General features: G+C 45.1%; 1 protein-coding gene across 1 annotated transcript in view; it reads left to right on the top strand.

Annotated features, from left to right (window-relative positions):
• The first annotated feature begins 575 nt into the window (after positions 1 to 575).
• The window catches only part of LOC134853103 (polyamine-modulated factor 1-binding protein 1-like), a 107,842-nt gene continuing 85,972 nt past the window's right edge, over positions 576 to 22,445 (top strand). The window contains exons 1-3 of the mRNA XM_063869042.1: positions 576 to 585; positions 17,116 to 17,314; positions 21,927 to 22,010. Of these exons, the coding sequence (XP_063725112.1) occupies positions 17,138 to 17,314; positions 21,927 to 22,010 (261 nt within the window). The 5' untranslated portion in view covers positions 576 to 585; positions 17,116 to 17,137. The remainder of the gene's footprint in view (positions 586 to 17,115; positions 17,315 to 21,926; positions 22,011 to 22,445) is intronic.

Raw genomic sequence — 22,445 nt, 5'->3', positions numbered from 1 at the left:
TGGGGGAACGTAACCTGTGGATGAGCTTTATCGTGGTAGAAAACCTAGATGAATCTGACCAATTCATTTTGGGCAGAGACTTCATCAGGAATTTCGACGTAACGATTGATTTAAATAACGCAATGTTCAGGATACGGAACCCGGATAGGAGGTACGCAATCAAACCTGTAAATTTAATAATGGTAAATGAAAACAAAGCACCGGTATTTTTGAGTAGGAGGGTGAGGCTAAAAGCTAATGAAGCGGCAATCGTAAGTTTGAGGATGAAAATTTACAATGAACTAAGTGACAACAAGCAAGTGTGCATAGTTCCGAATCCTAATAGTCAAAGTGCTGCTGTTTTAGGAAGATAATTTTCGATAACGAAGAGCGGCCTCTGCGTCAGTGTCTTGTTGAATACCCTTGATATACCGATCACGATACAGAGAGGGAGGAAACTGGGATATGCTTTACCGGTTAAAACTCGATATGAAACAATTGAGAACTCAAAACAAAATGAAGTTGTTGATTGTCCCAATCACAGGGACAAAATTTGTATCTTGAGACGATTGCAGAAAATAAAAGATTCTTCAGGTCTTATTAAATCACTTAAGTCAGAAACGGATGATGGTCTTTCGAGCTGTTCGAACTTTCCAGAGCGACCCACACTAGATGAAATGCAAAATGAAAAACCGGTTCTGCCGGAGATTGAACATTTGAGGGGCAAACTGAAAGATGAACAGCTCGAAGCCATCAAGGACGTACTAGAGCGGAACGAGGATGTTTTTTCGAGGCATAAGGCGGATATCGGGTGTTGCAATTTCGTTGAGCATGAAATAGAACTTGAGGAGAACGCGGTACCGCACAAGGAGGGGGCGAGGCGCATGACCCCACACAAATCGGATGCTTGTAGAAAAGAAATCTAGACGTTACTAGAGTATGACATGATCGAACCATCCAAGTCACCGTGGGCGTGTGGAGTAGTGATGGCCAAAAAGAAAGGCGACCAGTTGAGTTTTTGTTGTGACTTTCGATACCTGAACTCCGTCACGGTGAAGGATGCCTATCCCATACCTAGGATTGATGAGAGCCTCTCCAAGTTAGGTGATGCACAATTTTTTTGATCCAGAGGATAAAGAAAGAGCTATGTGAGGCACCAGTACTGGGTATGCCGACTGAGAAAGGGATGTACGTGCTGGACACGGATGCGTCGGTAGTCGCGATTTCTGGGATTCTCCACCAAGAACAAGAATGGAATGGGAAGACAGTCTTGAGACCAATAGCGTACGGGAGCAAAGTCCTGAGTGACACGGAAATGAAGTACGGAGCACCGAAAGCTGAGATGTTCGCGGTGGTTACCTTTGTCGAGAAATACAGGGCATACTTGGGCAGTGAACCATTCAAGTTGCGAGTCGACAACAGAGCACTGAGCTGGCTGAAAACGTACTCAATGGACCAAAGTTACATTGGGAGGTGGATAGTTCGCCTGGACGGATACAACATGATAATTGAGCATAGAACGCAAGATAAACATCAGAATGCCGACAGCTTGAGTAAGAAGACGGAGTTCTATGAGAGACAAGAGCAAAGAGAAGCAGACAGACCTGAAATCAAAGATGGCTTCTCATTCATGGACAAGGAAACGTACGACAGTCTTCCACTCACGAGATGGCTGGACAAGTCAGGCAAACCGATAGAAGATCATCCTGAATTGCCTAAAGAGCCTCCAGAGAAGACCATCTTGAGGAAGAGCAAGAGGATTCCGATTGAGATTATACTCAAGTCGAAGATCGTGAAGGAGACGCTCAAGGCAAAAGGCTATGATCTTAACCAGGTGGAAGCAGGAACTGCACAGATAGATGATGACTTAATGAGGTTGCTCGAGAAACTATCAGATGATAAGCCAGTGATCCAGGAGAAGGGTAAAGAGAAACCGGAATTCACTATACTTCGGAGAAAAGAGACAGTGAACGATACTGACTCAACAAGAGGAAGCGTGACTGACAGCAAAGATGTCGTGCGGTCACTAGTTGACAAAATCCCCGAAGACATTCTGGAGCAGACCAGGGTTAGGAAAAAGAAAGTGACGTTCAAGGAAGATACTAAACACCTGGGACTAGGTCAAGAGTCCGGGGAGTGTTCCAGATTCACGGAAGAAGGAACCGGAGAAGGAAAATTGTCCGGGGAGCGTGAAGGATGGGATGAAGACTCGGATGAGAGCAGCGAAAACCAGGACAGTCTGTGCATGATACTGGCGGAAGAGAAGACAAGGCACCACGACAGGGAGTTACAGACGGATCCATCTTCAGGAACATACAACATGGACATACAGGAGATGCGAGGTGGTGAGGAACTTGAGAGAATTGCGGTTTCAAGGAAGCCATACAGAGAACTATCATGCAACTCAAACGTCAGAACAAATCTGGTGCCAGAAGATGATATGAAAATCGTGAAAAGGATGATATGCGTGAAGCTGAGTGATGACATCCACAAACCTGGTGAGATGAATGGACAGATCATGGCGCTAAAGGAGCATGTCAAGGCAAGATATAGGCTGTCAGACCTAATAAGAGCCCAAAAGAATGACAAAATGACAAGTAACCTCTCCAAATGGATCCAGTCGGGGGTCAAGGAGAAGGGGGAACGCGAGGAAGACAGCTACAAGATCTTGAGCCAGTTCTACAAAGAGAAAAAAGACTTACTTTATCACACAGCTGATGGAGTGGTAGCGTGCAAGAGGAGAGATGAGGAAAAGATATTACACAAACACAACCTCATCATACTACCACAATTGTACCAGACAGAGGTGCTTTTCAGATCACACGACCAGATGGGTCACCAGGGGATAGACAAAGTACAACAAAGGATACTTCACAGATTTGATTGGCCAGGAATGAGAAAAGCTTGCGAGAGATGGGTGAATGCCTGCCTGGCATGTCTCCAGGTAAAAGACCCAAGGAAGATGAAGTTTCCCCTCAAGTCCGTTGAGAGCTCGGAGTTCAATGAAGTGGTGCAGATAGACCATCAAAAAATCTGCATGACAGAGTCGGGATACAACCAGATACTGGTTATAATAGATCACTTCACAAAGTTGGCGGAAGCGGTTCCGTGCCAGACAGCCTCGGCCGAAGAGACATGTGATCATCTGATAACGCATTGGATATCGCGGTATGGTTGTCCAATGACTTTCCAGTCGGACAACGGCAAAGCTTTTGTGGGGGACTTGACAAAAGAATTGATGAAGAGATCGCACATTGCTCAAGCACACTCGACGACCTATCACCCGCAGACCAATGGGTTGGTAGAGAGACAAAACAGGACACTGGTGAACATGTTAAGGGTGTACTGCTCAAGATACATGACGGACTGGGACAAATACCTGCCACAGGTAGTAGGAGCCTACAACAGTACACAGCACTCAACTACGGGCATCAGTCCTTTCATGATGTTGACGGGCAGGGAGAGAGCAATGCCTCTGACATTCTTTTACCCGGAATACGAGGGGAAAAGGACGTCGCCTCAGGCATACGTGAAAGAAGCGATCAAAAGACAACAGGAGTTGAACGAGCTATGCAGGAGGAACACGGCGCAAGCGCAAATGAGGCAACGCAGGAAATACGACGAAAAAATATTACGAGCAAAGCCTTATGAAGTGGGCCAATACGTGTGGGTCTTCCAAAATGTCATACCGCCCAAGGGAACAAAGAAACTACTCAAGAAGTGGAGGGGACCATTCATGATAACGGAGGTTCATCAACAAGGACGGTTCTATCGCTTGAGTACTGGGCGAGCTGCACATTATGAAAATCTAAAGCCTCACGTCCCGTCTCCAGAGGATTGGTGCATACCGAAGGACATGGAGGGTCTTGAGTACCTGGTGGTAGAGCCAGCGTGTGAAGTGAATGAGAAAGGCACTAGAGAGAAAAATGATGGTAATGAGAACTTGAGTTTGGACGACAATGAAAAGATAGGAGTGGAGTCTGATGCAGGATCATTTGTAGAAGAAGACTGGAACGACCCGGAGCAAGACGAGGTGCCGAAATGGATGGAACCGGATCGAACAACACCACCGGAAACCAGGACTGGCAATCGCAAACGCACAGGCATGAGGTACAACAGGTACGGGGATGACTTCTTGATCGATAAGATACAGCCAGACAAATTGGGCGAGGAATTACTGAAGGCAGGAGAACTGGAAGCTGGAGAGGAATGGCAGGTCATTGACGATGGTGGTCATTATCCGCAGGATGATTACTCGACGCCAGAAGTAGAAACGGATCTCGAACAGAGTGAGATAGAGAGGAGGGAGAACACGAACTTGAGGATTCTAGAGTGGATGCGTGATGTCAAAGACGAGAGCCGCGAAGGACAAAGCATTCAGCAAGTCGATGTATCAGCAGCAATTTACATGAAGACAGAGGACCCTCTTTTCGGATGGACGGCAACAGACAGGCCACTGGACATTCCTCAGGACAATTCAGACCCGACAACATCGACGGGGACGTCGATAAATATTTTTGTCCGGGGAGTGGGGGTAGGACTTACCCACACCGAAAATTTGATGATAAAGAAGCTCAAGGAAGTGAGAGAAACGAGCGAATTGGAACTGGAGGAAGAAGAGCCAGAGCCTACTATAGGTCGGAATTTCAAAACTAAATTCGAAATACCCAATGAATACTCGGAGAACATCATGATAACAGATAGCGACTTCATCCTGTCAAACAGGACCAGCGCGATCTGCATCACTGCGGACATGAGTTTCAAATCAAGATTGGAAGCTGACTTCAAAAGAGAGTACCAGAATGTAGAGTTTCTGTTCAGACAGAGACCAGGACTGGGAGGGATGGCAGCGCTTCCACCGTCAGTGGCACAAGTCCCGGGCAAATATCTGTGCTTCCTAGTAACGAGGGTCAATGACAGGAACACAATCGATCCCGAACACGTGATATTGGCACTAACAAGATTACGAGACTTCATGATTGAAAGAGGGATAACAGAAGTCTCAATGCCGGTGTATGACCCGAACAGGGGCAAACTGAGCCCGAGGGAATTGTACGCTATCCTACATGTGGTCTTTGCAGAAACTGAGATAATGGTGTATCTTCATAAGAAGTACTACTTGAGCATCGCCTGAGTCGGGTACATGGGGGTATCGAGTCGGGTGTGAGGGAGGAGTCTTGAGTTAGGTACTGGGGTGCGGCGCAGGTAAAGGGATCTTAAAGATATGATTGGCATGACAATTAAATTTTAAAACGAGTTAACGGTGCTAAAACATAAAATGAATCTGCATGCTTTTAAGGGAATTCCAATTGAATTGTTTTAAGTGATATGAAAATGATAAGATTTTAACCATACTGGTAAAAGGGGGGTCTCTAGGTTAGGAACATGACATGTCAAGTTTCAATATGCTTTCTGTTTTCAGATCAAGTTTGAAAAACAAAGTTGAAAATCCAACTATACTCCAGCGAGAAACAGAGAGAGAAATCTTGATTGAACTCGCGATAATCGGCACTTGCAGCAAATATTTGCAAGGGAACATTTCGAGAGAATACTTGAGTCGGTAAGGTAATTCTTGAGCTGGTAAGGTAATTCTTGAGCTGGTTAACACATACCTGTATACATCCCGAAGTCACGAAGAATGGCAGACCGATTATGGAAATCCGTGCCCGCGGCCCTGAGGAAGCCCACTCTTGATGAGCTGTACAGGCGCCTGAGGGACTTGGACTACACCCAAATAGACGAGAGAATGGCGGTGATGCTGAATGCCATCCTCCAGTTGGAGGACCAGGGTGAGTGCAGGGAGTCTGCAACGGAGGCTGTCTTGATGATCGGCTACACCACCGAGGGAATATCGAACCAAGAACAGACCAGATGGTTGTCTTGGAATGTGGATGGAGGAGTAAGGGGTTTTGACTTGGCAAGGAATCCTGGCCTGAATAACAATACCGAATATGGCGCAGGGGAATTCCCACTACCGACTAGGCCAACAGTGAGGTCCACAAGCCAGAGCTCGAGTAGGGTGCCATCGATGTCACGAATGCAACAGACGACCGAGGCATATCCGGATCTAGATGTTCTAAAGAAAGAGCTCGAGAAGACGCAGAAGGAAAGGAATAAGGCGAACCTCGATCGGGATCAGGCAAATCTGGATCGGGAGAAGGTTCAGCTGGAAAGGGACCAGGTGGTCAACGAGCGAGACCAGGCTCTGAGGTTGCTTGAGATACAAAAAGCTGAACATCAACAGGAGTTAAGGGTGCGGGAGAACGCCGCAAATCGTGATCAACTGAGGTCGGAATTAGACAGAATAGAACAACGACAACGCGAGCTTGATGCACAGAAGGGAGCCAGGCCGAAGGAGCGAGTGGTCACCAGCTCGAGGCCAGAGTCACGTATGGAGGTGGATGAGGCCCCCAGAGCAAGAGCACGGTTCAACCTTGACCGCGAGGCCCGTGAACACATGAGTGAAGGGTTGGAAGTTTGGATACCGAATGACGCAACGTCTTCCTTGCGTAGCCTAGAGACGCAACCCATACGCCCACTGATGGATGTGGAGCTGCCGGGATATACCCCAACCTCGACCTCGAGTGACAGTCAGGTGAGCGGCGGCTCATCGCGTCTGAGAGAACTGGGCGAGAGATTGCGACAAAAGAGTCGTGAGAGTTCGGCAAGACCGGAGCTTCCCCCGACGTGGAGGGAACAGACGGTTAGGAGTGTCGTGATCTTGAGTTATAAGAAGAATACAGAGGGGAGGTACCACAGGCACAATCGGCTGGACTGGAGTACGGAGCAGAAAGCTAGGAGAGACTGCTTTCATGATGCGGCCTGGGTGCAGTACTTGGCGCCACCCCGGGTACCAGAAGATGCGGTTCATCTAATCGTAGGGGACAGCCTGGTGCGGGTGTTGACCCGGATCCGATCGCACTGGCAGACGGGAATCTTGAGTTTCGCTGGAGCTGCCACGCCACAGATGTTAGCAACGCTTGACATGCTGGGGATGACCAAAGTATACACGGTGACCCTGATGATCGGGACCAACGATGTATCAAGGGGTGAAGCGAGGAAAATAACAAGGCTGCACGATAAGGTGAGCTGCCTTCTTGAGGAACTGAGGATTCAGATGGACCCCATCCTGTTGACGATATGTACTGTCCCCTACAACATGATGTTTGATCAGCACGCCTTGGAGATGAACGAGAAGGTGCGGAACCTAAACAAGGGGATAAGAGACATCCACCGGAAGAGTGTGCTCCCTGTCAGACTGTTGGACGTGGCAGAGCGCATGGAGAAAGAGGGATTCCCTGAAGACACCTCCAGTGATGGAATCCATTTTGATAGACCGAGGGGAGCAGAGTGGCTAAACGACGTCTTCCAAGAACACATAAATGCGCTGGAGGCGGATCTGCTAGAGACAGCCCAATTCACTTTAGGATCACCTCCGAACCCACCATTCCTTGCCTCAAGGTCCTTGTCTGGTCGCTTGGGACCGAGAGTTGACACTAGAGACAGTTCAAGGAGCAGCCAGACCAGATTGCAGAGTGCCACGCCAATGGAGTCTGAGGAGGTGACGTCATCAACACCTCCAAGCTCGGCGATATCCTCAGTGGTAGTGGCAGAGAGCAAACGGGCAAATAAGTCTATGGAGACCGCTCGCTTGAGATATCCTGAGAAGGTGAAAGAACTGGATCTAGAGAGTTTGGAATGCAGGCAAGAATTGGCGGAAACCCTGGGGATCGAACGAGTATCACACGAGGATTTGAATAGGCATCATTGCGTGGACTGGTTGAAAGCTCATGAGGCGCACTTCTCGAGAGCGAAGTTGATGGAGACCACAGACCTGACGGGAATTCCCACAAAAACGATCATGGGACCCATTAACTACAGACCTCTCAAGCTGCTGGGGAGTCCGGGACTTATAGCAGAACCTCCCAAGCACCGAACTAGCATCGCCAGGATCAGGTTGGCAACCCCGGCACAGTTGAAGGTGGTAGACAAGCTACTCAATCCGGGAGGAACGGGATTGCCAGATGCCGCTTACGAAGGCTCGAAATTGGCGGAAGATCCCAGGTACGGGAAGCCCTGTGGGAGTACCCAGCTGGCCAAAACCCTGGCAGTGTATGATAGAGCAGACCCAACTGCTGCGAGAGTAGTCATTGTGGCGGGATCAGACTTCGAAGGAACGTCTCCCAAGTTGTTCTGGCCGGAGACTTTGATATACTCTTTGCCAGGAGCTGAATTAAATCAGATGTTAACTCTGGTAGTGGCAATAAAGTCGGAGATGCCCTGTGAACCTGAGCTGCTGTTGTTTGCAGGGATGAATGATCACCTGCACGCGATGGGACTTCTTGAGCAACTAAAGGGCGATGAAATTCCGACATCGAGGAAGATATGGGAAGCCATTCAAGCGTTGTTTGCGGCGATGAATGAAGTGCAAGAGAATGTTGTCTCGAGATTCGGGTCCAAGACGAAGGTGGTGTTTACCACATCCCCTGGATACGCGAATATGCCACCCGCCCTACAGTTCGTGTACGCGGTCTTGATCCTGATAGCAGAAGGGAATGAATGGTGGATTCTAATGGCAGCTCCCAATCGGGAGTTGGAGCCATCGAACCTGAGGCTTCGCAAGTCAGAATTGGCGGCGGCATGGGCGGACATATCTCATGCACTGAGGGGCTTTTATGGACTAGCCGACATCCTGATCGTATTAGACGAGGTGCTCTTGCTAGAGATATCGAACTTTGCCAGGCAACTCAAGTTCAGCCCAGTCATCGGGGACGATCACCCGGCGATAAGCAGATTAACGGCCAGCCTGTGGTTTCGGAGTATGGATGTGAAGATCACAAACTCCACCAGCAAGTCTAGAGGTCCCAGTAACGAGAGAAGAAATGTGGCCGAGACGGAAAAGCAATTAGGATCGTTGAAATATCGTTTGACTCAAGAGAATGGCTGGTGGCCATTTTTGACACCAAGGCTGGAGAACGCCACGAATAAGACAAGGGAGGAAGCACCACTCCTCGTGAAACAAGTCTGGAGTTTTCTAGAGAAGCAACTGGAGCTGGCCGAAGTAAGAGACATGACGGTGGCTAGATTTGTCTCGGCCGCCAATGAAGTGACGATTGGAGGGTTCTGGAGAGAGCACGCCAAAGGCGAATTGAAGACTCGGAGGGATTACGAGATTCTCAAGTTTTTGTGTCCTTGCTGGGAGAAGGAATTCTTGGCAGGAATATTCGGTACCACGGCGACTATCTTTGGAGCCTTCGTGCAGGAGATACTGGGCATGCCCATCAGCCTGCTCTTGGCCCTGTATTTGGTCTACCCCAGATACTTGTTCAACATGGGCCCAGCATACATGTTTAGTCGGGGAGTGGAGACACTTCGAGTTGATGGGTGCCTGGCACTGGTGCTCTTGACCCATGGGGAATTGGTGTCGTTTCATCGATTAATGGAATATGGAGAGCCTCTGTCTATGAGTCCACACGAGCATTGAAACCAGCTCCTACAAGTGTGCCGCAGGGTTGAAGACGTTGCTAGTGCAATACCTCATGATGCAAAATCGGCACATGACGGGTGAAGATGAGAATCCAACTTCGAGAGAAGAATGGAAGAAGACGAACAGAGGGATGCCTCTGCTGACGGACCTATGCCTGGCAATGAGGTCGGACCCAATGGGGATAATCCGGGGCCTAGAGGAGGTGGTGACCTGCATTTATGGTCCAGCAGTGACGTACGCGTTCCCAGACCCCCTGGTGACAACGTATCGTCACTCTGTAACGCACTTGAGCCTTATCAGTATACTGGATGGGACGGCGTTAAATTGGTGTCAGCAGGAGGTGCTCAGAGGGCGAATGAGCAACACGGTACTCTTTGGAAAGGTGAAAGATGCCGAGCTAATAGTGTACAACTTCAGGGGGCTATTGCAATGTAGAATGGGAGGCAAGCGAGATGGTCCCATTGAAATGTATCCCAAATTCTGGAACTTGAACCCATTGACGGCGGACGGACGAGAAATCTTGAAAATTCCTGCCTGGAAGGAGTGCTTCGCACTGGTGAGGAGGGAGCTGGAGACCATAATGGAGAAAGAAATCCTCCCAGCCACCATGCCTGAGTTCCCAATAGTCAGGAGGATGACCTTAGGAATGAATAGTCCCTTGGTAGTTCCCTCCATAATGGCGAGGATGACGACGGAGGAAATGCAGAAGGATTTCACTGATGGCTGGGACCCCCTGTTCATTGGCTACACGGCGGCGGTCTACTTCCATACCAGCGAGATGAAGGTAAATTCGTGGACGACGCAAGCGAAAAAGAGTAGAGGTTCGCAGCCCCCAGGGTATGAGGTGCGGAAGGTCTTGAGAACTCTAGAGAAGGAGGGACTTGAGAACATGTTACCCATATGGGACGATGGCAGGATGATCGTGATGGAGGGGCACGTCGCACTGGTGGACGACATGAAATTTGCCACGAGAAAATATAAGGCGCCCTATGGCTTGGAACAGGTGGAAATAAGACAGGAAGGAACAGAACTAGATGCAGCAGGTCAACTGCATGTAGCACTGACGGAATACAAAAAGCTGGATCCTACGACACCATCACCACTGTCCGTGGACACACCTGGAGACAAGAGGAGCGGACCCGTCGAGGACCGATTTAAGAAAATTCTCGAGAGAAGGAGACATGAGTCAGAAGAAGAGAGTATGGATGAAACTCTCAGTGAAGCCGGTGAAGACATGGAAGTGGGGAATACGCCTGAACCAGGGCCATCAGGGGAGGAGCTCACCACTCAAGAGCTGTTGAAAGACTTGAGCGAGGAGAATTGGGCAGATACTGCCACACCACCCCTGATTCCGTCCCCCCGGAAGGATCTGGAATTGCCATTGGCAAGTGAGACCTTCAATATGGGGATGATACTCTTGAGCTCGGAGGAAAGGGAAAAGAACACTTTCGAAGGGAACAGGGACATATTCCTGGGATCACTGAAGGACGATGCTTGGCAGGAGTTCTTGGAAGAATTCAATCAAGAAGTGGGCAGCGAGACGACGCTGGACAAATTCAAGGAGGAACTGTGGGACACAGTCGTAAGATTTGGAGAACCGCTTCTGATAGGAACGGGCCTGGATGAGAAGGCGAGAAAAGAGCTACTGAGCAAGCTGGTAGAGCTGAGGAATTCACGATCGAAGACTAGAGAAGAAAAATGTGAGGACAGCTCTACTCGGAGACAAAAAACTGTAGATAAAATGGTTGATGATATAAAGAGGGATAAGGTTGGGACTAGTAATATGATTAAAAGTACTAATATCCTTAAGGCTCGAGCAGGGGGGAGGCAAGAGTTGGAAGGAGTGGATGGAGAGGTCGAATCAGTAATGGTAGCCACAACACCCTCAAGTAGAGATGTGAAGACTCGCAAGAGGAAGAGAGAAGTGGAAGGATTGGGTAGTCCTTCAGTGGATGCTGTTTCGGAAGGAAACTTGAGAGAGACGGCGCCCATGGTTTTGGCTCGATGCAAGACGGCGGCATACAAGAGCAGCTCGGAGCTCAGAAGACCACTTGAAGTAGAGAGGGAAATAGAGGTTTCCACCAGTTCGACATCGGAGGAAGACTTCAAGCCTCAGAAGATAAACGTGAAGAGAGGTTCAACGAAGGGACAGACATGGGAAGTAGATGTCGGCAAAGAATGGATCTCGAAGGCACACCAGGCCACGGGCAAGCGAGTGACAAGTGATCCATTGGAAAGGAACAAGACGAGGAACACCTCCCGGACGTGGTGGGTGGCCCTTGAAACATTGAAAGAAATGGAGGACTGCTGGAAGAAGTTGGACAGTGGAGTAGCTCGCAAGCGACGTAATTGGGCCACCCAGCAAAATGCCGAGGTTAATAGAATAGAAATGGCAAATCATCTGAAGAGGTCCTGGCAGAGTTTGTTGAAAGATCATTTTGAAGAAGCAATGAGGACACCCTCATCAGCACCACCATTAATGGCGAATCCCTTCGTTAGAACTGCAGGACAATTAATGTTCACCTGGAGTCTGGTGGGGATAGAGCTGGAAACACTGACCTCGTATGACAGGCTGAAGTTGGGAAGCAAGAAACTAGATGTGTATCAGGCACTGATGCAACACGTAGCCAGGGACAACTCAGGCTTGAGCCTGGCCAGAAGAAAGGATGCCACGTGTTTCTTGAGATGGATAATGTCGATGATGTCTGATAGCACCATCCTGGCATGCCAACAGAGAGCAAGCGCAAGCAAAACCATGGAAAAAAGAGTCTCAACGGTCATCTTGAACGTGTATCAGAGCACAGGAATAGAAAAGGAAGAGGGTTCCAGACTATCCCTAGAGAACCATAGGAAGCTAGACGAGGTACGGAGGTTTTATAATAAGAAGTTCGAAGAAGAACATGATGTTCACCGTAACCTGGCCTCGTCAGAGCAGTACTCGAGAATCAGCGAGAAGGGGGAATACCAATATGTGTCTGGAGTGATGGGAATGGCCTACAACCCCTTCTTAGACTCGGAAGCTGGAGGCGCCAACCGGAACCATGAGGTAGCGGAGCTACTGAAGTTTTGGACAGAAAGAATAATGGAAATAGACGCGGTGGAAAAAGAGGGGCCGAGCCTGGGCCTGATTCTTGAGAAAACACCAGAGGTGGTGAGCATACCGCATTCAAACAAGAGAGTTGAAGTGAACATGGGCGATGGAAATGGCTTGTTAATCACGAACTTGGGAGTGGTATGGAAACTATTAAGACCCTCCTGGTGTCCACATCCCCACGCGAGTCTGATCGAAGAAATCACCGAGCGAGTGAGGTTAGCACCAACGGAAGATGAAGATCTGGCAAAGTTGAGTGTGCTGCACAAGCTAATTTCACCTCAGATGCAAGAGCCAGGCGAAAAGACTAGTAATCCCGGGTCAGCAAAGAAATTGGAGCCGGGTAGCTGTCTGGATTCGACGTGTGGAAACGGAGAGCACATCTGCGATGGACGGTCATGCGTTAGAATACTGTCATTTCAAAAAGAAGACCTGGTCACTTGGTTCGAAGACATAACAGAAAGGGAGAAAAAAGAAGTGCAAATAGTAGCGGAGTGTTACGCGAGAACCACGGTGAATATAGCGACAGCTCTCGGATTCTTCTCGAGAATGTGTAGTCTGCAGTCACTGGAAAGACTAGAATCTGAACATCATTTAGTGACGGCGTTGAGCGTAGAATCATGGCCCGGGGTGTTGCAGGTGACTCAAAAACACATCCGGAGCTGGAAGGTTGGTCTCGAGGCGGAAATGGGATTTCCCATGAGCGAAGCTTATGGCTTGCCATTGAACGCGAAATCGCTGATAGGGTCAATGATGGCCAACTTGTGCGGAAGTCACTACCCACTGCACATGGTGATGGTGGAAGCATCCAGCCAGAGAGTACTGGTGGACAAGGCCTTCTCAGTGCCCAAGTGCGTGAGGTTGGCTCGGGTATCGCATCACTCGCACAAGTTGTTGAGAAAAATCAGAGGGACAGTACCAAAAGAATTGAGAGATGACTTGAGTGAAATCTGGGGAGAAGAACTTTTGAAGTTGGAGAGAGAGAACACAAGCGATCACGAGAGACAAAACGTGATCGGAAAACCTGTGGGAAGTGCTCCAAACCTGGAAGATAACGACACGATGCATGAGAAAATGATGGAGCTTGAGCCTCTCTTGGAAGCCTCGGGGGAGCGTAACCTCAGGAGCATTGAAATCACCCATGGAGAATGCCCATGCCATTGTTTAGCGCAAACGGTGTGGTATCCAGATCACAAGAACCTTTGCCTGGTGTGGGATATGGAAGAAATCCGGTCGATCGGACTACCGGATCACCGACAGAAGGTGACGATCTTGGTAGTGAGTACGATGTTGGCTCTGAGATAGATAGAAGAGAATATAACGAAGTATCGGGAAGCGGGGACGCCAACGGCAGAATCAATACACGCGATAGACTACAGTAGGAGACTCGAGTTGTTTGAGACTGCGTGCAAGGTATTCGCCATACCAACGGAAGTCAGACATGTCTGGAGCCGTTTAAGGTACTTCCCATGGTTTCGGGCGACGCTGACGTCCTGGTTGTACATGACAACGAAAGATCACATGAGAAAACATCGAAAGGAGTATCGACAGTTCCAGGCCGAGATTGGGCCGGAAGCTTTCAAGAGACCCCTGTTAACCCATCGTAATGCAATCACGACAGGATGGAAGAGAGTGGGTAAAATGTCTAGAGATAATACCAAGGCGAGGGAATCGATACTAGAGGAGGACCTGGCGAAGAACGTGAGCTTGAGCCTGCACAACTCCTTTTGTTTGAACCGGGAATCTAGGGTGAAGGCACTACCCAACCAAGCAAAGAGGTTGCAAGAGCAAAGAGAATGGATGCGATCCTACGAACAGCTGAAGGCTTGGGAGGAGATTGTGATTAGCTCCGATGATGAAGAGGAACTGTTGAGACAGTTTGCCGTATCTAGTACTTCAGGGTGCAGTACCTCCAAGGCGAAGAGTGCGAGATGAGCTGGTGGCTCGAATGGATCTTGAGTCTTGAGAGGGAAAGGGGGGCTTGAGCGTGGGTCCGGGTGAAACCAGGATTCACGAAAAAGAAGTTTTAACAAAGCAAATATTGTTATTAATATACTATATTTATTATATAAATGGAAATACTGCATGACAATTTCCTGATTAAATGGGACAAAAGAAATTTTAAATGATTGGCTTAAAAAGCGAGAATTCGAGGGTGCAGGTGTGTGCAGATTTTGATTGCTGTTTAGCGATAGTGTGAAAATTTTACATGGCTGTGAATTTTGGGGTGTAGATAAGCTTAAGTCTGCTGCAAACTTCTGTAAATGACCACTGGCACTGTATCTTGAGTAACACTCGGTTTTCTGGGACTCACTGGCAGAAGACAGCACGCGATGAGGACATCGATCTCGAGTCCGGGGAGTATGTGCCAGTCGGTCATATTTGGAAGTTTGACCTTGAGAGAAACAAAAAAACACTTGATTTAGGAGAGAAATTTAATTTTTCAAAATTTCGAATGGAGCATGTCATGCACGATTTTCTCGCGATAACTGAAAATCAGAAGAGAGAAGTCAGAACGATCGAGTGACAATCGCGGGAAAGTTGCTAGAAAAATCAGTGGGAAATTGCTATTTGCAATTTCACTAGCAATAATAATCGAGAGTAGAGCTGTCCCATCTGAAACAGAGACGAGCGCATTCCCACGAACTAGATTGTTGTGACTGGAGTACTATTATTAACTGGACCAGAGTGAACCTTCGGTGGAAAGGTGGACAGCTAGAGTGTCCCAATGGTTCACGAGAACTTACAGTCTAGAGTTCAAACTTATCTCTGCCATTAAAACTGACTAACATTAAACTCATTTTAGTTACTTTATTAATTCTTGAGTTGCTTACCGACTTATTTACTTCCTGGTTCTTGAGCGTGCTACAATGTGAGTACTTAATTTAAATTCCTAGAGTGTGTTTTATGATTGTTATGTTGAGGTAAGGCGAGTTTTAGGTTGATCCATCTGAAATGGATCAAAGTTACACTGTCTAATAAAAAGTAACTTAACGGATTGTTCCAACCCGGTTTTTAACAGCGTTCATGTATTTTGGGTATCTAGAGACCTGAGTATGGGGACGTTATTAATTCTAGAGTGGGGGGATATTTTAGTAGTAGCCTTTAAGCTGTAACGGGTCGTAGTCTCATGTCACAAACGAACCGAACTGGCTCCGACCGTTCTTGAGGTAGAAAAACACAAGAGATGGTGTCCCTGACCCTTGAGCCAGTGGTTATAGGGCCTATTTTTCTTAAGCCTCATGTGTGACTGCAGTAGACGAATGTTACACAGTCACTGTCGATCCCCAACAGATTGGTATCTTAGGTTTTGTATCAAAAGAGATACAAAATTCGTTAACGATACTCAAAAAATGATTGTTGTTATCCTTGGGCTCCTTCTTGTCGTTCCTTGCACTGCTTGCCGGATCAGTCTTTTTTTATAATCCCGGGATCCTTCTGGATTGAGCGCAAAATAGCATTAACGTGCTTAAATACTCAAATAACCCTACAGTACAAGCAGCACAAACGGGCCACTAATTTGATCGTAATGATCCTGACTGAAATAAATGCCTGTAACAACAATATATCTAACAACAACAAACGGGAGGGTTCGATCGCATCTCGTCTGGGGGGATCATTTCTACTGATTTTATATATTTTTTTACGGTTGTTTTATTTGTGTATTGGTTTTTTTAGGTACTACAAAATTTTTTGGCTTGGTTTTCAGCCTATTTTTAAGTGTTTTTGGTCAAAAAACTCTCAGGGAACGACGGGACGGCCAATCCCCCCACCCTTCCTGGTGCGTGAACTTTCGGTCTTATTTAGGTTAAAAAGCTATTAACGGGATTCCGGAAAGCTTCCACGTTCCGAAGTACCCTTCCGCCTCGGTGGTTAGGGTCTCATTTGAGCATCCGCTTGGCGCGGAGTGCTCGTTAACGGTTCTGCCGGTCATGATGTTAAAAAAGAATAGCACCCAGGAGTGCCATAAAAAAAATCTTTGTAACATTTGCCCGGAAGTACATATCGGCACAATCGTTAAAACTCGGAATGGTGCTCGTTAAGTTTTTTTCAATCTCTATCACTATCACACAATTTCCGTTTACTGCTTTTTTCACGAGTTCTGATGTTCTTCTGTTTTCTTTTCACAGTTTTCAGTTGGCGCGAAATTTAGACATTGGTACGTGTCTTTCTTTTCGAACGAACTCTTTCAAAAATTAACATGAAAGTTCAAATTAACCCTTTCCGCATTCGTCAAAATAACGATTAAGACCAGTATTTTGTTAAAACCGTTAATTTTCCGACTCGGATGTCACAATAAAATTTCGAATTCCGACTTTGCATTTTCGTAAATTGTGGTCGGATTTCACATATGTATACATATTGCGTTGGTATGACCCTATCCAACGTGTGCACGGAATGTCGCATGACAAAAGGACCCATTTTTTTTACCCCTTTTTTCTATTGTAATTTGCATTTTTTGTAGCGTTGATGCGACTTAACCGCTACGGATGGTCGCTAACGAAAGGGTCACCTCCGTTTGTTATGGTTGTTTTGATTTGGTTTTTGGCGCTGTTACAGTTGCTTATGGTTATGAAATTATGGAAAAGCATCATGACTTCGATCAGAAGGAGCGAAAAATCAAGCTCTTAGAAGAGGAACTCCTCAATGCAAGAAATGAAGCTTCCAAAGCAGTGGATGAGATTGGAATACTTCAGAACAGATTAAGGGAAGCCACCTCACTCAATAATAACAACAAAGATCTCCTGAAGGCAGAGGTTGGTCTGTTTGATTTGACATCAATTATTCCAATTGTTGGTATCTGTCGTAACCTTAATGATGGCTTTAAGTTTTTCTTCATTGCGTTAACCAAGGCGAATAAGTTGTTTTCATTAAAATCATCAATAATTTTGCAATAGCTAACAGATAATTTTCCCCCGTGAACAGCTTTCCCATTCACAATATCCGATTTTTTTGCGGCTTAAAAGATATAGCATGCTCTATGTCTGTTAATTTGCCACATAATATGATGTTTTCGGAGGCAAAAAATATTTTCTTGATTATGTAAATGTTCATTCATTTTTTTGTAACTCAAGCTCTAATGATATCATTTTGTTCGTCTCAGCGATATTCTACCCTTATTTTTGCGGCTTAGGTTATAACGTTCGCTTCGTATCTTTTTCCGATGTCTCAAGCTCATACATGTGTTTTAGGGATTCCCTCTCCAACAATCTTCATGCGAATAATTTTTGAACAAGCTTTTCATCAGAAATGAATTTGCTTATAATTCAACGTCATCTCCCCCATTTTTCAAAAACCAATCTCTGGGCAAAAAACTCAAATACGCTTCATTGCAGAATAGGGGTGCCAAGCTCCTTAATTTTTTTGATGCAAAAACCCATTTTTATCAGAAAATTTGGAATAATATATTATTATTTATTTAAATGCGGACCTCACTATCTCTCCATGTTAAAGCTTTTTCAACGTATTATTTTTGCATGTTTAACGATTGAATTTTTTCACGTTCAAGGTATATTGCAATAGTTAAGAATTTTTTTTCGGTTTTTCAGTTTGAGGTCGAGGATTGTTTCATCAATTTTGAAATTAGCAACCTAATGGTGGGATGCTATAAGGATTCCCGAGGGGTTGCGAATTTGGCCTCCATATATGAATAACCAAATCGTTTTTAGTTCACTGATACGGCAATTTTCGAGATTTTTCAAAAGTATCTAGAAAACTTGAATTTAAGAAAACTCGATATTCCAAACACTGTAGTTGGGTGCTGCCGGGGATTGAGAATTTTGCCCCCAAATCTCACTTCTCAAATCCTTATAGTTTTCGAGATATGACATTTTTTATGTTTTTTTTTCGAAAACTTTCAGAAAACTTAGATTTAAAAAGTTAGATGTCAGCCGGGCCATCTAGTCTTGTTCAGTTTATTACGTTTTTGCCTTCCCAATTCTGGTGCTCCTTTGTTCCTTTGCTGTTAGTGCATTCCCCCTCTCTTTTCAATCCTCAATGGTTCATCCCACATTTGTTGTTTGTTTTGTATTCGGTGTTTGTTATATTGATTATCATTTTGCAATTAAATATTTTATGATTTTATGATATTCAAAAATCTCGCTGCATATGTTGAATTAGAGATTTAAAAATATTCAAAAGTTTTGAATCTCAATATGTAGGTGGATACTGTGAGGGCACTCCAAGGAGTTGCAAATCTTATCTCCCTTGTTCATAAACTTAAAAATACCTTAGTTCTGGAAAGTTCGGAGATCTCTCGCTTTATATTTAAAAATTGATATATTTCATCGTCGAAATATTAAAAAAATAGGTTGCAGATTTCTGCTCGAAGCTTGACCTTCTGAAACTATTTGGTTTTTGAGCTATCGCACTTTTCTCAATTTTGTGTGTTGGCTTCAAAAGTTAAATATTTCATGATGCCTACTCAAAGGTTCTGCATAATACCAATAAGCGAGTTACATATATTATTTGATTACCAATAAGCGGGTTACATGAGTCGGGATTGTCACTGGTGTTACTGTTCCGTCGCTGGCTCGGTGAACCTCGAGAACTTTAGCGAGAAGGCAAAGGCCGTGGTGTGTAATCTTCTACCAGCCAGACAAGCTCATCGACTGCCAAGTTGTTGGCGGCCGTGTTCCACTTTGTCCGAGCTTGCGTTTCTGAAAGGTACTCACGAAGGAAACAATTTCAAATTTGTTGAGTGAGAAGTTGCGCATTTTTCCATGATTTGGAAACAGTGACTGATTTGTCCGGAAGTACGCCAGGGGGTACATAAATTGATAGCCTACCGAGAAGGAAGTGATTCGGTGTGAGCGGCAATGGGTCATTTATGCCCGTAGGAACGTTATTTAAAGGACACCAGGTCATGCCGGTTTCGATTTTGCATACGAGGGTGTGCAGCGTGTTATCATGCAGTGTTTGAGAACCGATAACATTATAGAGGGACAATTTGAAAATTTGAACTAGTCGGTACCAGCTGCCACCAAAATGAGGCGCGGTTGGCGGGTTGAAAAACCATTCTATATCTATGTCCATGAGCGTGAGTTTGTCTTTGATATCAGAATTTTGAGCAAAGTCGCTTACTGAGCTCTTCAAAACTTGTTCGCGCTGACAAAAGAAGATCTGTTGTCCGATATGAATTTTGTCAGCTTTCCCCGCCGACAAACAAAACGTCTGATACCTTGTATTGTTCTATCAGTAGACAAATTAGGTGATACTTCTAAGTTTACCGTGCGCACAACCAAACAGATGAAGAGAAGTAGTTGTTGTCGTAAATAGGGAAAGGTCCTGTAAAGTCTTGTCCAGTAGTGTAAAACTGATAATGATTTGCCGTCGATAATCGATCTTTTGGGAAGGTCTGCCGAGGGGGTGCTAAAACTTCCTGCAACATTCTACGACAAGATAGGCAGCTTCTTATAGTCTGCCTTACAATTAGCGAAGGATACCAGTAATTTTCCGTTAGAAAATTACGCGTTTATTCCTTTCCAGAATGACTGTCACTATATGGGTGCTTTCATGGGTTACTTGACGATGTCATTTGAGCCATCTAGAATGATGGGATATCTAGAGGTTTTCGAAAATGTTGCTTTGTACAGACAAGCGATCTCGAGAGCGAATACGGTCAAGATCTTCGATGCAGTTGCACAAAGTTCGAAGTCTACTTGATAGAGAAACTTGACATTTATTCTTCAAATCAGCGTATTCAACTGAGAAGTCAGATTCTTGACAAAATTTGATCAATTTTCAATGTCGAGAGTCAGACAGCACGAAAAAGAAAGAACAAAATAGTTTGAAAGACAATAAATTGAAGAATAAAGAAAAAAGGATAGAAGGTGAAATAAAATCCGCTTTTATAAATATGTAAAATTAAGGTAACCATACAAATTGACAAAGATGTTTCAGTTTGGCGTTTAACTTGGGTCCAAACTGTAACATCTTTGCATAATTGCATGGTTACATTAGTTTTATAACTTTATCATAGGGGATTTTATTTCGTATTCAATCCTTCTTACTTTATTTTTCAATTTTTTGTTTTTCGAAATTTTTTGTACTTTTTTTTCGCGTTGTCTGGCTCTCGATGTAGAACCCGCCGAAAATATAGAAAAAGACGTTCTCAATGTCTAAAACTTGTTTTAAAACATGAATTTTTTGTAATTTCATAGTTCTGATGTGGTTACTGTCTTAACAATAATTTACCTGAAATTTGTAAACGAAACGTATGGCTCACCTCATGCAATTTATGCTCACTTTTGTTCGCTGTGTTTGTTTGGAAGTCACGTTGACAAAAGTTGAGTAATCCGCGTAAATTTCCATGAATATCAAATTCTCAAATCTAGTTCTCGAACGTGAAAGTCTTTGGACCTTGGAATCAATTAATTTCAAGGTAACAAAAGTCATGACTATGACAAGCACTGAGACTCGCTAGTCCTGCCCTCCTTATTCAGATCAAATGCTGATCAATTTTCATTATCTGATTTTTTTTTTACTGGCTGAGTTTTTAAAACTTGTTTTAATCCAATTCACAGTTTTTTTACTACATCTTTTTTTCGGCCTAATCAAATTATATTGCGTAATTTAGTTTTTTACGACAACAGGCTTCGACCCAAAACTTGTCGCCTTTGTGGCCGCTCGGTGAAAGATTTCCAATCGAAGATTTCATTCGATGCAACCATGAAGTTTTTGTAGCTGTAGTTTTTCCACCTTATCAAGTTATTTTTTCAACTTAATTTTTCTGAATTTTTTTGACTGTTTTTTTTCCACTATTTTGTAGCGCAATGTGTAGTGCAAAGCGAAGTTTTTAAGCTAGTTCAGTTCTGGCTGTTAGTTTTTGCCACATCTTTTCTTTAAAATGAGCTTCAGTTTGAATTATACATTTGAAAATTTCAAGTGTTTTTTTTGGCGTGTTGTCAATTTTTTTGTGTATTGCAAGTGGTGCGAAACTCAGCTTTGCCTCCGTGTTTTATGTTGTGTGATTGAAGTGTCAAACTGGGGAGATTATTTCTTGAGATTAGCAAGTGTTATCAAATCGATTATTAGATTAAGTGCAACTTTCGTATGGCTTGAGTTGTTTTCGTTATTGGAGGGAGTCATTATGCAGGTAATTGCACTCTTATGTTTGACATAGGTTTGTAGTTCGAGTCCCGCCATACCTTTTCGCTTAGTAGTTCAATGATTACGTGTTGGATATTTTCGACGTTATAATGGCTTTGCTAGTCTTCATCCGCTCTGTTTCACTTTTTGTTTGTCTACTCAATCGAAGCAGGCCGAACGCTATCTTGGAGGGGAGCTGTTTTCATCCGACTCCGCGTGGTAGGACCGGCTACGGCGAAATGTATGACAATCCCGTGTGACATGTGTGCTATGTTTCAGTTATGCAGGAGGGACGAGACGATGCAGAGTCTGCGAAGGGAGGTGCTGTCTTTGCAGGAACACAGGGATGCAGCCATGGCAGAGGTACGAACATACACATTGCACTGCACTATACATAATACACTACTGTCTGAATTACTGCACCAATTAGATACAATTTAGTCATCTCCTAACCCGTCTGAATGGTTTGAAACAAAAGCAAAACTCCATCCCTGCTTGCTAGAGCAAGTGTGTCATTATCTGGTTTTGAAACATTCAAGTAACCAGCTTACCAATATTGGCTTTCAAAATAGTAATTCCTTCTACTATTGAAGTATCCTGGTTAGGTGATACTTATTACTTGGACAAATAATACTCCAGTGGAATATCTCAGTGATTCCATTGTTTAAGTAGATAAGAAATATAGCGGTTCAAGATTGATTTCATACCAAATAAGTTACAAACGATTTGTGACACAACATATGCGACACAACACACGCTAAAATATGCCCGCTATAGGACTTTTAGTAAAGTACCTGT

This window comes from Symsagittifera roscoffensis, chromosome 8 (assembly GCF_963678635.1).
Source record: "Symsagittifera roscoffensis chromosome 8, txSymRosc1.1, whole genome shotgun sequence".
Taxonomy (NCBI): Eukaryota; Metazoa; Xenacoelomorpha; order Acoela; family Convolutidae; genus Symsagittifera; species Symsagittifera roscoffensis.
The sequence above is the reverse complement of the archived record's forward strand: the minus strand, read 5'-3'. Positions and strand labels throughout refer to the sequence as shown.